The 14,260-nt window shown below is 36.7% G+C and overlaps 1 protein-coding gene across 2 annotated transcripts in view; it reads right to left on the reverse strand.

Annotated features, from left to right (window-relative positions):
* Positions 1 to 14,260, reverse strand: part of SSBP2 (single stranded DNA binding protein 2) — a 181,402-nt gene that overhangs the window by 29,554 nt on the left and 137,588 nt on the right. For both annotated transcript variants that reach the window (XM_035567553.2, XM_050716352.1), the window contains 4 exons: positions 7,938 to 7,997; positions 4,753 to 4,819; positions 4,496 to 4,566; positions 506 to 573 (listed from right to left, as the gene is read on the reverse strand). In XM_035567553.2, coding sequence (XP_035423446.1) covers positions 506 to 573; positions 4,496 to 4,566; positions 4,753 to 4,819; positions 7,938 to 7,991 — 260 coding nt within the window. In that variant the 5' untranslated portion in view covers positions 7,992 to 7,997. The remainder of the gene's footprint in view (positions 1 to 505; positions 574 to 4,495; positions 4,567 to 4,752; positions 4,820 to 7,937; positions 7,998 to 14,260) is intronic.

Below are 14,260 nucleotides of genomic sequence, written 5' to 3' on the forward strand. Positions count from 1 at the left end.
AATCATGGAAATAAAGGCAGTAACAAAGAGAGAATCATCCACACTTTTTCATTCAAATATGTTTGTATTTTTTTACAATGAACTCTAGACAATAGTTTTATTTTGCTAAAATTGTTTCTTCATTTTGCAGAAAAGAACCATACCTGTACCATTCTTTACAAAAAAGTAAAGTAAAACTGTAAATGATTATAATGTCACTTGTTAAAAAATGCATACATGGAAATATCAGTAACTGTACTGACAAAATATTCCCAGAATTTTAACTTTGACCTGTGAAAAAACTCAGTGATTGTACAGACTTGGAGGAACAGCAAAGGAGCCTGGAACAGATGCATGCAGAAGAAGGATGCTGCTGCAGGTTCACTTTTTTTCAGTTGCAGTTATTAGTCATCACAGCACATTACTTACCAAAACATGTTCTCCTTTGACTTATGTAACCCAAATGTTACTTCCACAATGAAATAATGATTTTCTAAATATTATAAGATTTTATTATTGTGCTTACATGTTCATTCCAGGCATCCCCGGGCCACCTAAAGCATTCAGTGGGGGTCTCATTGCACCTCCATAGTTCTGCAATGATAACCAAGGGTCAGACTACCACAAAACAAAAAAACAAAACCAAAGAGGAGGGGGAAAGAAAGGACAGCAGGTTAATGATATCCCTATACAACTGCTGACTGGATAGGCCAATGTAATTCATTCTTTCAGGAGTTTCCATTGTTGACTTTAAAAAATAATACTGTTATCCCCAAGGAGAAAGAATTACATTTACTACTCAAACAATAGGAATACACTAAGAATACTTAAAATGTAAATCCTTGCAGGAGGAATTATTTACATGTATAGAGATCAAGTCAATGGCCAGAGGGACAGCTTTTATAACGTATTCAACTTTTATAACAAGGAAGCTCATTCAAAATCAGAAACCTGGACTTGGGTTCTGAGATTTCTACATAATGGAATTTAAATAGAATCATTTTATTAGATTTTGTTAGGGTATCAATAAATGCTTATTTGAAATTCCACCATATGATATCACTTTTATAACATACAGCATAACCATTACTTTTCTCTTCTAATCGGTCAATTCTAATGTCCAATGTGACTAATACAAAAATTACTTAATATGATAATGAATGTCATAGCATTGCCAACAAATGGATTGCCCATTGCCTATGAAATCAGAGTTTACGGTCTGATAACATTATGACAAAAGTTTAACTGTACTGTTTACATGAAAAACTGTAACTATTTTAATTCAGATGAATACAAGCAGAACAGCCTATCTCAGCTCACAATCTTAATGAACTCTGTATTCTGCATTCATTTTTCTTACTTTTTTTCTATGTTTTTCTGATATCCCAAAGAAATGATTAATAGTATATTTTCTAAAATGAACATTGTTGACTTAAACATGTTAGCTGTGCATTTTGGAAAGCAAGGGGACAAGCCAATGATTTACTTAAAATATTTATGTCATTGTTTCCAATAATAAAAATGAATACACTCTAATTGTTATCCTTTACGACTATACTATAAAATACAAAATCTATATGACTTAGGCTTATGGGTATTCTCTACAATGGTCCCATTCACAAAGCCATGTAAACATGGCATTATGAATACATAGAAGAAATCCTACAGAGGTATTCAAATTATTGATCTGGTGCCGTTTGTAAGTAGAGTGATTACAGATAAACTAGTTATCTAGAACTGAAATGGAACTAGGAGAGGAAGTCCCATTGCTAACAACAGAAACCCAAAATATAAAATTTTCTTCATTGTTAAACAGTCCTGAAAGTGTACCATACAGAATTGGTTTGCAAGAACACATCCAGAGGTTGTAAATAGAGGTCCTCTTCCACAGCCAGAATTCTCTGATTCTATGATCCAACAGTGCCATCTGAAGCTAGTATTATCCATAGCTGCTGGACATAAATCACTACTCATTCATGAACTTTTGTGAGCAGCAGGCAGATTGATCGGTGTGCATGCTCAAGCAAAAGTCAGCTAGATTAAATCAAATCTCCTGTTTAACCTAAGTTATCCTAGAGAATTTTGCCTGAGCAACTCCTCTCTGTTGGAGGAGTAGGGCAGTAACTGGCCCTCTCTGTAGGGCAATAACTGGTGGGTAGTCAAAGCATTTGGGTGCAGTAACATCTTCAGTTGGCAGTACTGGATCTGGAAGAGAACACAGGCCAACTATAACAAAACAGTAGTTCCAGATCTATTTTATTTAATTTTCCCATCTTGATTTGGAGTACTGAGCCATTCTCCCTATTTGGCCTGTCGGGTATCTCCCCTCCTTATTTTAGTTTAGGAATGATTAGTGTAGACCAGGGTTAAAGATCTTTATGGAATCCTGCAGAACTGGAAGACTCCTAATCAAATGTACTTCCAACTCTAATTACTGCTAATTCTAATCAAATGTACTCTTTCATCCTAAAATAAGAGCACTTTCATTAAGGCTACTGATACACATGTTCTTTTAGCTGCAGCTATGCTCTCTGCCCTAATTTGTTCCTTGCAGATTTTACTTAAAGTCCCCACGACCACTGTTTTTCTGGTAGTTTACTTGTTCATAAAAGGGCTCCCTAACATCAGATGGTCAAAATGAGACAGATTAGCCAAGACTTTATTTTTAAATATTTAAGATAACCCAATTATTTTTGACTTGAATGCATTAGGAAGCACCTGAGAAGCTCACCAGCAAGTATGAGGGACTGGGTGTAAGTAGCCCATCACAACGTGCAGGGAGTACCTTGTTCAGGTGGTGTACCTGTGGCTTGAAAAAACCTGAACCTAATTCTTTGGAGCTTTTCACACATTCAAGCATTTACAACAGTACTCAGCTTTCAGCTTCATGTTTTTTAGTTTGGAAAGGTGTGGAATCATAAAACACAAAATGCTGAGACAAGCATTTCTGTATCACTACATTAAGTGCTTCCCAAGTTTACTGCCTGTGCAGCCAGGTAGCAGAGCCTCACATTCTGGGCACACCTAGGTCAACTTTACAGCACTGTAGCAAGAGGACCTTAAAGTAGGTGTGAAAGATCCATCAAATTTGTTTTTAGAACTGCATTCTGAGAACATTCTAAAAGCAACACATAAAGATAGATGATAATCCATTTATAGAAAAGTTTGAGTTGCAAGCTGAAATTTGTGTAGCTAAGTTACATTTTCCCCATTTTAAGAGGATATTTTGTAAAGAAAGAAAGATGAACTTTACAAAAATAGTGGATTTTAAGAGATAGTAAAAATGAAAAAAATAATCCTTATAAGAACTGGCATGAGATTTGCCTGCTGTGTGACTAATGGTGCTGCATAAAGTATCAGCTCAATCTCATATGGCAGCACTGCAAAGCTTCTCTTTCTACCTCCAAAACGTAAGTTGTAAATAAACTTCAATGCTACAGAAAAAACAACAAATGTTTAATAACAGTTTGTTGGTCACACAGCAGACGTTGTGTTAAACTGAACAACTGGTTTCTACCAAGAAGGCACAAAAGTGTAAAGGCAGTTATGAACAGATTTGAAAGGCAATGCTATTTAATCATTTAAAATTCACTTTCTATTCCAAGGAACAAAGAATCCACTAGAGAGATTATCTAAAATGGAAAGCAAAAATGCAAAGTGTGGGCACAACAAGCACACTATAAACAAAATACTGGCAACACTGCTATAAAACACCACTACCTAAATTTTCTCTCACTGAGAGAGCTGACAAAATATAAAATAATATTTTGGTTCATGTTTCAGGTATACATCGGAATAAATTTATTTTCTACCTCAGTTTACTATTAAAATGCAACACTGACAAATATCCACTAATATTGTTGCACTTTTGCGGAGAGTGCCAATATACAATTACAAACAGGTCAGCACCATGGAGAAGGCAGGTTCTTGCAATCCCTGATTGCCTCACTCCTTGAAATTAAAGCTGGAGGGATGTTTGTGATTGATACAGGGCAAAAATAGCAGCATGAACTTCTAATTTTACATTAAAATCTCTCTGGCACTCACCAAAACTCTAGCTCAATAGTAGATGAAGAAAAAACTTTACAATTTTTTGTCGTTGTTACAGTTTGCCTAAGCTGGTAGTATTGTGAGATGAACTCTCCCCTCCTTAACAGCATAATCAAACAGGATGGGAGGAAGAGGAAACACCTGCTCAATACTTGGGCTTCTTTGCAAACCCTAGCCTTTCATTACAAGATACACTAGCGGTAGGAAAAAACATAACTTTCCTGAAATAAGCAAGCTAAGGGACTCCTTCTAATTTCATATCTGAATTAAAATTACTAATTCTTGAAATTTAGACTTTGTAAAGCTGCTATTAGAAATTAATTTTTAACAGAGATAAAATTTATTTTTAAATAGATTTAGAAGAACAAGTTCTGGCACATTCTATCTTCAAGCTATGCAAAACCAGAGTAATACAGTATAACTATAGATCTCTCAATAAAAATTGATATTTATTTGTGAAAGGTACCTGTGGTCCTAGAGGAACCATTCCTCTTGGAGGAGTCATTCTCTGCATTGGCCCACCCATGTTTGGATGCCCTGCAAATAAAATTATGTAATTTTAAAAACCGTGCAAAATACAAGCATCTTCTAAACCTACTCTGATGAATCATTCTTTCCTAATTTACAAAAAGCTTAAAAAGCTGCAGTACGCTTTGAAACACAGGAAAAAAGACACAGGTTTAAGAAGATAGCACTTTTGTATGCTCCAAATATTTCATTTACCTTGCTGCCGTGTTGGGTCCATCCCGCTAGGCAATAATGGCTGACTTCCTGGGACACCTCCGAGTGCCTGCAGGCATAGAAACTGTATTACAAGGACATAATACAGTAAAAATTACATTAAATAGAAAATACAGATGTTTTGGTTTTAATTCCCAGATGTTTCTTTGCGGTCAAGAGTCATGCATAAGAGTTAACATTCCTAAACGTCCTAATTAGATGTCCTAAATGTCCAACAACCCCAGCTACGGATTGCATAAACAAACTCTTGGACTTCCTTGAAATTATGTATAAATAATCTTCAAAATATAATCCCACTAATTTTGCCCTTTTTCTCCAATTATTTCTTTGCTTTAGCTTACCTATCATTTAACCTCAAATTATTGCCTGTTTCTTGGCTACAGGGCAATTTATCCTAAGTTTATATTCCTACAGTTTTCCTTTTTAACCATTATTTTAACATCTTCCCTTAAGAGGCCAGAATGTGGGCACCATGATGTCCTCTGAGAGCCAGACTTATCAGTGTGTCAGCCACACAGAGCACTCAAAGGGGTAAGGTGAAGCAGCACTGTGATGTGCAGAACATTTTATCATCCACTCTCCGCCTCCTTTGAAGGGTATCAGTGCTAAGATAAGATTTTAATTCATCTACAGGAGAAAACAACAGTCACAGCACTTGCTCCTATAGCTTGCCTTCAAGCATGAAGTTACACTGAGTTGTTACTTCACCTCTGGTCCAAATCAAATGCATTTTTATGTCCCCACATTTTTACCTGCCCTCTGGGTTTTTAGCAACTGATTTTGGTTTAAGGCTAATTTCTATAGCCTCTTACAGTCTAGTCAACTAGAATAATGTTTTTATGAATGATCTTTGCAGCTGACCCACAAAGTACTATTTAAAATTTCAAAACAATAATATGTTCTCAGTAAAAATGTGTCTGGAATGAGTAAATCTTGTATTATGAAAGTAATCTACTCGTGTAGCACAGGTGATTGCTTACTGAGGGAATGGATAAGTTACTGGTGACCTGGAAACACCGTAGTATTTATGGATACATACAAAGGGGAACTTATCTGCAAATACCCTACGGTTTACTTCCACAAGAGTTGGGGACTTCAAAATTAAGATGTGCATTATTACATCACTTTAACACCAAGTTAAAAGGTATTCTACTGTAAGATTATTGAATAAACACAGTCTGAGACAACATCATTTAAATCTGAGTTTTACATTTACTTCAGTGGCTTGGAGTCAGGATGATGCATAAGAACAACACATAAAATACACAGAGATGTGGCTACTCACACATACTCAATACTATTGCAGGACTCGATCTTGCAGGGCACGATGGAGCCCTGGAGGCAGCCCTGGGACACTTGGTGTGGCACTCAATATTTAGTAATGCTCCTTGCTGTGGAGCCCAGGTCTAGCTTGGATACCCCTACACAGCACTGGAAGAGCTGGGTATGCCCTGCATCACACCTGCTTGCCCAAAATACAATCCCTACGGCTATGTGTTGAGGGATGGAGTTATAGTTAGGGTGGGAGTTTGATGTTTACTTGCTTCCTTGTAACCAAAACGTCAGTGTTAAAGCTGCATTACAGTAGTTCATTATTTCCACACGCTGTTCATCCATGCTATAACTCAAATAAGGGTAGTGTTGCTCAGAGCAGTAACTCACAAATGCAGCAGGATGCAAATGAATTGCAAGAGCTGCAATCCACAAACATTATGTTACATCTCTACACTGAAAATGTCAGAATGTGCAGACAAAAATGCTTCTGAAACTAAAGCTGGAGGCTGGCAGCAGTTTTATAGCATTTGCCACATCCAGCTTCTACCCGTCAGTATTTGCACAGCTCAGAAACACAGAAACAGAAACAAAAGAATAAGCAACACCCAAACTCTAGTGTACCTTTGGCTAAGATGAAAATGGCTTACTGAAAGGTGCAAAAATCAGGAAGATGCCTTGGACTGAATTACAGTACCCTGTAACAAACATTTAACTAGGCACTCTGGATGGATGACATTGCACTTGTATTGTCCCCTGATGACTATTTCCACAATGTTAATTTTAAGCCACCCATTTCTCTCCTGACAAAGAAGCTATGCTACAATTAACTTAACTTCCTCTCAAACATCACTAAGTGGAACATCTGACGAAGTGTTGCAACCTGAAATGTCCATCTCACTGAAATCTGAAGTTCAACTTCCTGGCAATATTGTGCCAGTGCTCAAGCCAAGCACTCATTGTGACACACAGATATAAAAAACAGACAGAAACTAGAGGGGAATAGAATGGCCTCCTCATCGATATGTCAAAGGCAGTCCTGGAAGTCTAGGTTTCACAAAAAAGATATTACAGCCTTCCTATCAACCTTTCCCAAACTTGCAAATGACCCAGTTTTGCTTTCAGAGTTCCACTGATATTTTTCTGTCTGCTTATCACTAACATTTCAACTGCTGACATCCATTTTCTCCTCTTCTGTCTGCACTAAGAAGAACTTAAAATACAAATGCTATCTGTTTCCAGAACCATCTTTTCACAGATGGGCCAATAAAGGTCTCTGCCGATGAACAGCAGCTTATTACTCATTCTTGTTACACTAGCATGCATACCCTTTGGTGGAGACGAGACAAAAGTGGGAATTTGATGCTTTTATAAAGTCCTCAGAGTGCCTGTAAGAGGCATAGCGCACTTGGTAACTGATTCTCGCTGATCATCCCCATGTTTACTGTGAAGTAAATATACTTTACGCATCCCACAAAGAATAGGAGGAGTGATGTATTTTATGTAGGATTAAGTAAAGCAGTTCTCAGAGGTAAATGCATAATGTTGGTAGGAAAGTTTACAGAACGTAACAGCTATGGAGATGCTTTGCCTTCACCTCAGCGGGCAGCAAAGCCTGGCTGAGGTTAATGCAGCTCTCTACAAGGCAACTACACTCTCCCTCTGCAGACAGGCTGAGGGCATGATAAATTTTGAGGTGTGTGCACTCATTCAGCACAGAAAAGTGAGCTTGCAGTGGCACAGTGTGTCTACTAATGGTCAGACAAAATGGAGTGGAGAGGGACATTGAGACATGTGCCAGGGACATTGGTGGCCAATGGGACAATGCTCCTTGCTCCCAGCACTGCACCATGACTGGGGCCACAAGTGTACATCAGTGATAAATTCTTTCTTACCTGATTGGGTATTCTTAAAGGTGGTCTTGGACCTCCAGGGTACCGAGGGGACATGAAAGGCTACATAAAAAAAAAAAAAAAAAAAAAAAAAAGATAAATAATTCAACTTAGCTGGTAAATACTACATTGAGTCATTAGGTATGTGGCCTGTGCCATGCTCAAACCTCAAACATCCGGCTTAAATACTTCCACAGAGCCTGCAGTAGATTATTCCATCTTTAGCACAGCTTAATAAATTTAGAGATTCTTACTGAATGCATGTAGCAAGACACATTACTTAAAGTTCTGTTGCAGCTACTGTGAATGCAGAATATAAACAATTTAATGCATTAACTGTAAAGAATAATAAACCATTTAGCTCATGTTATCACACATCTAATCCTCTCACTACAGAAGGTGGAGAGGTAAGAACCCTGGAATACAAAAGCAAAATGTTCTTGAAAGACTCAAGAGCTAAGCACCAGCATAATAATTCACAAATAATTTCCCTTCACTTTGTCATAATAATACAGTAAAGTATCATACAAGACTCAACCTGCGAGGGCACAGATTTCAAGTTTATGTCACTAATATCTAGAACTTCAGCGGTTTATATGAACCACATTGACTCAATTTATCCACTCCTCCCATCCCTCCATACACAACTCCACACTCAGTACAACTTTTCCTCTACCAAAACCACATATGCACTAATTCTGTCCTCTAAGCTTCTACTGGTTCTTGGCTTCTACTATACTACCTTGTAGCCCAGAAACAAGGGCAGTCTCTTAAACTAAGACCATAAATAAATGATATACAAATGGCACTACAAGCAAATACATTTAACATCTACTTATTCCATCTCAAAGTGTGACAGTAATCTAGAAATCTAAAAAGCAGGGAGATTAGCAGGAAGAAAGCACAAACATCTGACTAAACAGATGATGAAGAGGATCATTTTGGCAAGCAAACATACCTATAACTTCAGAAGAAAATAAAGAGCTAGAAGTATGCTTTGACTGTGAAAATAGGGACAAAAAAGACTGGTTCCTTCAAGAGCTGGAGAAAAAAAAATCTTTCCATAAGATGTCCCCACAAAACTTTTACTAATATGTTATCTTATTGTCTTCTATGCCTAAATTGTTAGGCACTGGGAAAGCAAAAATGATGTGCCACTGCTTATCATGAAACAAGAGCTTGTTCCTGTTCGTAACACTGCCTAGCAGTCATCAGAGAAAGGAGGGATATGAAAGAAAGGAGTCGCATGGCACATTCCAGGAGAAATGTCTTATGACAAATAACCTACTGCACAATCCCACTCTTAGCCTCTTGGAAAAGAAACAAATGCATGTAGACAGGAATCGTAGTCAGTTGTAGTTAAGGTCCATGAGCGGGTCACCGAAAGTCTGTGCTCAGTATCACCATTTCATGAATGACTGGCGTATTTGAGCTGTGTCAGCTGCACTGTGCTATAAAATACAATGCTAGTGATCATCAGTATAAGTAATGCATGTAATAATAATAGACATAACTAGCAGCATAATTATAATTGTTACTAATAATTAGCAACAGTATTTTCCAATGATCTGCGGAAGAAAAATCAACTGAAGCTTTCACATGTCAGAATAAGATGAAAGTTGTAATAATCTTCTATATAAACACGTTTGAAATAGATAGTAGGAAGCAATTTAAAATACAGATGGTTTACAAATTGGAGAAGAAAAGTTAAATGACAATTGGGAAAAGATTACATTAATAAAAAGGGCATTTGAAACGTGCTATAGAAGAGGGAGGCTTCTTCACGCCCTCTATTTGATGGTGAGATTCTATGATGAGAAAGAAACAGAAAAAAAACATTTGTGCATGTGGTGAAGGCTGTAAACATAAGGATCTTTGTAAAGCAGTAGAAGTGTGAGGCAATTAGAATTTCAACAATTTCTTTAAAGGTCAACCAATTGCATTCTATGGAGTGCAGCAGCTCTAGTGAGTGCATTTGGCTCATTATATTCATCGAATGATACCTTATTTACAGTTTATTTACAGTTGTACACCTTGTAAAAGGGAAATCAGTAATGTCTTGCAAATCAACCATACTTCAATGTAGAATAACACTACCAATATTAGTGCATAATGAGCGCATTATTCGCAGAACATCTTCTCTTTCACCTTTCAGATTTCCAGTCAAGTAGGATGGAAGCCTACTTGTCCCTTCATTTCCCAACAGGTTACCTTCATATTCATTTTGTACAAATATCTAAAAAATATTCTCTGTATAGGAAGCTAAATTTTATTAAAAGTGCTGAAACAGCAGTCATACGAAGTCACAATTTTATTTTCACATTGTGACTCACATTGTCTCCAATGTGTGACAATTTGGGACCGGCACTGTTTAACATAACATCTTTGTCAGTGACATGGGCAGTGGGACCGAGTGCGTCCTCAGCACGTTTGCCAATGACACCGAGCTGTGTGGTGCGGTCGACACACCAGAGGGAAGGGATGCCATCCAGAGGGACCTGGGCACGCCTGAGAGGACTTTTGTCAGGGAATGCAGTCCCTGTTATCCTATGAACAAGGAATAATGTTTTAAAACTAAAAAAGGGTAGATTTAGATTAGATATAAGGAAGAAATTATTCACTCAGAGGGTGGTGAGGCACTGGACCAGGTGATTTAGAGAAGCTGTGGATGCCCGATCCCTGGAGGTGTTCAAGGCCAGGCTGGATGGGGCCTTGGGCAACCTGGTCTGGTGGGAGGTGTCCCAGGGGGGCTGGAACTAGATGGTCTTTAAGGTCCCTTCCAACCCAAACCATTCTATGATTCTATGAATCATAATCTTTTTTTTTTTTAGTTTGCTGCATCCCTGAGGTCAGTAGCTACTTCAGATGATTGAGTAGATTTGCATTTGTAGATTTGCATTGAGTAGATTTGTAAGGTCTCAAGTCTATGTAATAACTATTTAATACAAACCTAACAGATTAAATACAAGATTCTTCTCTGAAATAATATAGTAAGTCACCTTTTTTCTCGATGCACGGTTATGCAGGCATCAAATCAAACGTTTACTTGAGAGCCAGTGCATCTGTTCTTAAATGATTTGTTAGTTCATTGCATAATAATGACTAACTATAGGAGCCTCTTCAATATAACTCTATCTTAAAAGAAATTTTACTTACTGTAAATATATCTATACATTTCTCTTAAGTATATTTGTGGAAATGTTTAAACCTTCTCCCATTCTTTAAGCAACTGAACCCAAGTAGAAGAGCAATGAATGACTTAATTTCAGAGAGCTCTTGTAGTTCTTGATTATGCTTGGATATAAATGCTGGACTTGAAGATGGTACTCTATGGGCAGGAAAATATATAAACAACTAACAAGCCCACAACAAGTAATATTTCAGTGAGTATGTGTCAATAACGTGTTATGTAGCATTGCAGAAAGTGGTGAGATACTCATGTTCAAAGACAATTCTAAAAAATTTTACTCTGTTTTGGATCAGCATTTAGTACCTAAGGTTACCACAAAAAATTCTACTACCAAAAGAAAAAAATAAATACTTTAATTTTTGTGTTATTAACTTTCTCCCTCTCCATCATTATTATCATGTTTGCCCATAAAAAGCTCTACCAAGACACAACAGAAATTCTGTCAAATATTTTAATGAAAATATGTTAAATATGAACAACTTTTCATTACATTAGGAAAAATTTATTTTTTTCAAGTGTGACACACACAAGGCATTAAGGCATTCTAAAAAATTAGAATTGAAGCAGCTGGCTTTTTTTTTTTTTTTGTCATATGTGATGTTTCACTACATCCTTTGTAATAAGGAATCAGTCTCTTAACTGGTTCTACTTCATTGTCGAGTGTTGCTTGAAATGACAGCAGTTTATGGAGGAACGATGCTAGACTTTATTTCTGACAGTTAGTAGCATTCCTTCCTTGACTTCCCGCAACTCTTTCATCCCCTTCTCTTAGAGATATTGCAGCATATATATCCATATATATAAATAATGGGTTCAAAGTACATGCACTAAGTTAAAAAGAGTGACCATAAATTTTAAATTGGTGCATGTGGTGCTTGATTTGTGAACACAAAAAATAAATTCTTTGTGCGCTGAAGACAGGCAGGCATTTCTGCCTGCTAACCCAGACTTGTGCCAACTCACAATTCAGCATCTTGATAGTCTAAAACCTTTTGTGGTCCTCTGTACCAAACTCACTGCAAGACAGACTCCTGATTTGTCACAAGAGTTCAGCAAAAGAGATTGGTTAGGAATCACATCAATGAATCAAACTCTTCCTTGCTTATCCCAGCTCACAAGGAGTAAGACAGCTGTCAACAATACACAGATTACAAGAGGATTTCCTCCGTCTCTCTGGTAAAAAAGGATTATAGACACATGACTATTAAAAAATAAGAAAGGCAAAAATATAAATAATTAAATCCAAAGAATTATGATTTAATAATGCTATACCAACTTTTGCTGTCAGGTAGGAAGAAGACAGAGGGCCAAAAGACATACCTCCTAGAACCCTCTCTGTGCAGAAGGGTGCAGTAACATATATGTCATCTCATAGCCAGATCTTGCTTAGTATATGGGAAAGCTTGAGCAGTGTATCTGAATATATAAGCTCTCAAGAACCTGATCTGCCGAAGGAAAAATAATTTTACTGGAGTGGCTCCTTTCAACAATAATTTCCAGATTCAGGAATGGCTCTCAAGGGTTTACAGTAACTAACGCAACCTTCAAGTTGCTTGAATTCACAACAGGGACATTAGACTGAGTATGAGAAGATATAAACAATGCCTTCACACACTACCCTTAGCTACAATTAACTTCTCAAATGGGGTTCAGGAACTGGCACATAACTTCAGTGATGTATTAAGAAAAGGAACAAAAAGCCCAAAATAAACCAAAGCAAAATGAAAGAACGTGAAGAAAACAAACCAACCAAAAAAAAAACACAAAAAATAAGGCAAGAGTGTCTTACCTGAGCCACAACTGAGAAGACAGCCCTAGGTGGAGGTGCCACCAGCATTTGGAAATGGGTGACACAAGTTACGGAAATACCCAAAGAGTACGGCAAACATGTTTGGAAATCAGCTTACTGAACACATCTGTGAACTCCAGTATATTGTACTTACTGCTTTCAGTTATAAAATTCAATAATTTGGTATGAAAAATTGCATGCTGAAGACTGTTGTCAAGCAGCTGAGACCAAAGGCATATAAGCAGAAACTTTCTAAACTGAGTGAAAAAGAAGTGTGGTATAGAAAAAACCTCCTGTGCAGTCACAACAGAACATATATATGTATCAACTCAACGTAAATGGAATGCTGAAGAAGGAGGGATACTACACAAAATAAAATCAAGATTTGAAATGTTAAATTTAGAAAATTCTGTGCTCTTACTCATGTCAAATTATTTAAAACATTTAAAAAGAAGTTTGAGAATTTTAATGATGGTGGCACAAATTCTAGTATTTTATCTTTCTGCTAAACAAAAAAATCCATTGGTGTACAGCAAGAGTAAAGGATAGCTTATAAACTGCATATTTAATAACATTTTGCTAGTTGTGTGTGCATGTGTATATGTGTGTGTGTGTGAGTATACAACATAAAAATTTTGTAAAATACTATTTTTCTTAATCTCTGGGAAATCAACGGGACAAGCAGATAATAAGTTTCTAGTAGGGAAGTCAAATGATGTTGAAGCATCAGACATCAGTCTCACAGCCCACATTCTGGTTCTGATATTCAGGAAAAATGATTTCAGAAAAAAATATCCACAGGGAAGTTGATGACATAAATGCATAGAAGCCAGCATGTTTCCATGCCAATTGTATAATTCTTACTGTGTCTTCCTTTCGTTGTTTATGTGACTCTACAATATGATGCATTTTAGTTTTTACGTACTTAAAACTAGTGGAATACATGATCTTAAAAGATGGTACCACAGGTTTCAAGAAATCTGCTTGTTTAAATTTACTTCCCTTCCAAAAATTGGGAATATAATTTGCTTCCAAATATAGCTAAGCTGCGATGTTGTTTTTTTTTTGCATTGTTATCCTTTTTACTCAGTTATATTTATCGACCACATATTGTTCCACATAAATTGCAAATTGTTCAATAATCCACATTCAAATAACTAATCCTCAATATTGCTCACATTTCAATTCTTATTCCTAGCTTAATGAGGTTGAATTTACCATAAATATCTGTATCTGTTCCAATATATGCATATTATATGATATCCTATGCTTTGTTATACTGCATAGTACAATTTCACATAACAAACAAACACACATCAGGAAAACAAGTAAACGTAGTTCAAAAGG

This window comes from Cygnus atratus, chromosome Z (assembly GCF_013377495.2).
Source record: "Cygnus atratus isolate AKBS03 ecotype Queensland, Australia chromosome Z, CAtr_DNAZoo_HiC_assembly, whole genome shotgun sequence".
Classification (NCBI taxonomy): Eukaryota; Metazoa; Chordata; class Aves; order Anseriformes; family Anatidae; genus Cygnus; species Cygnus atratus.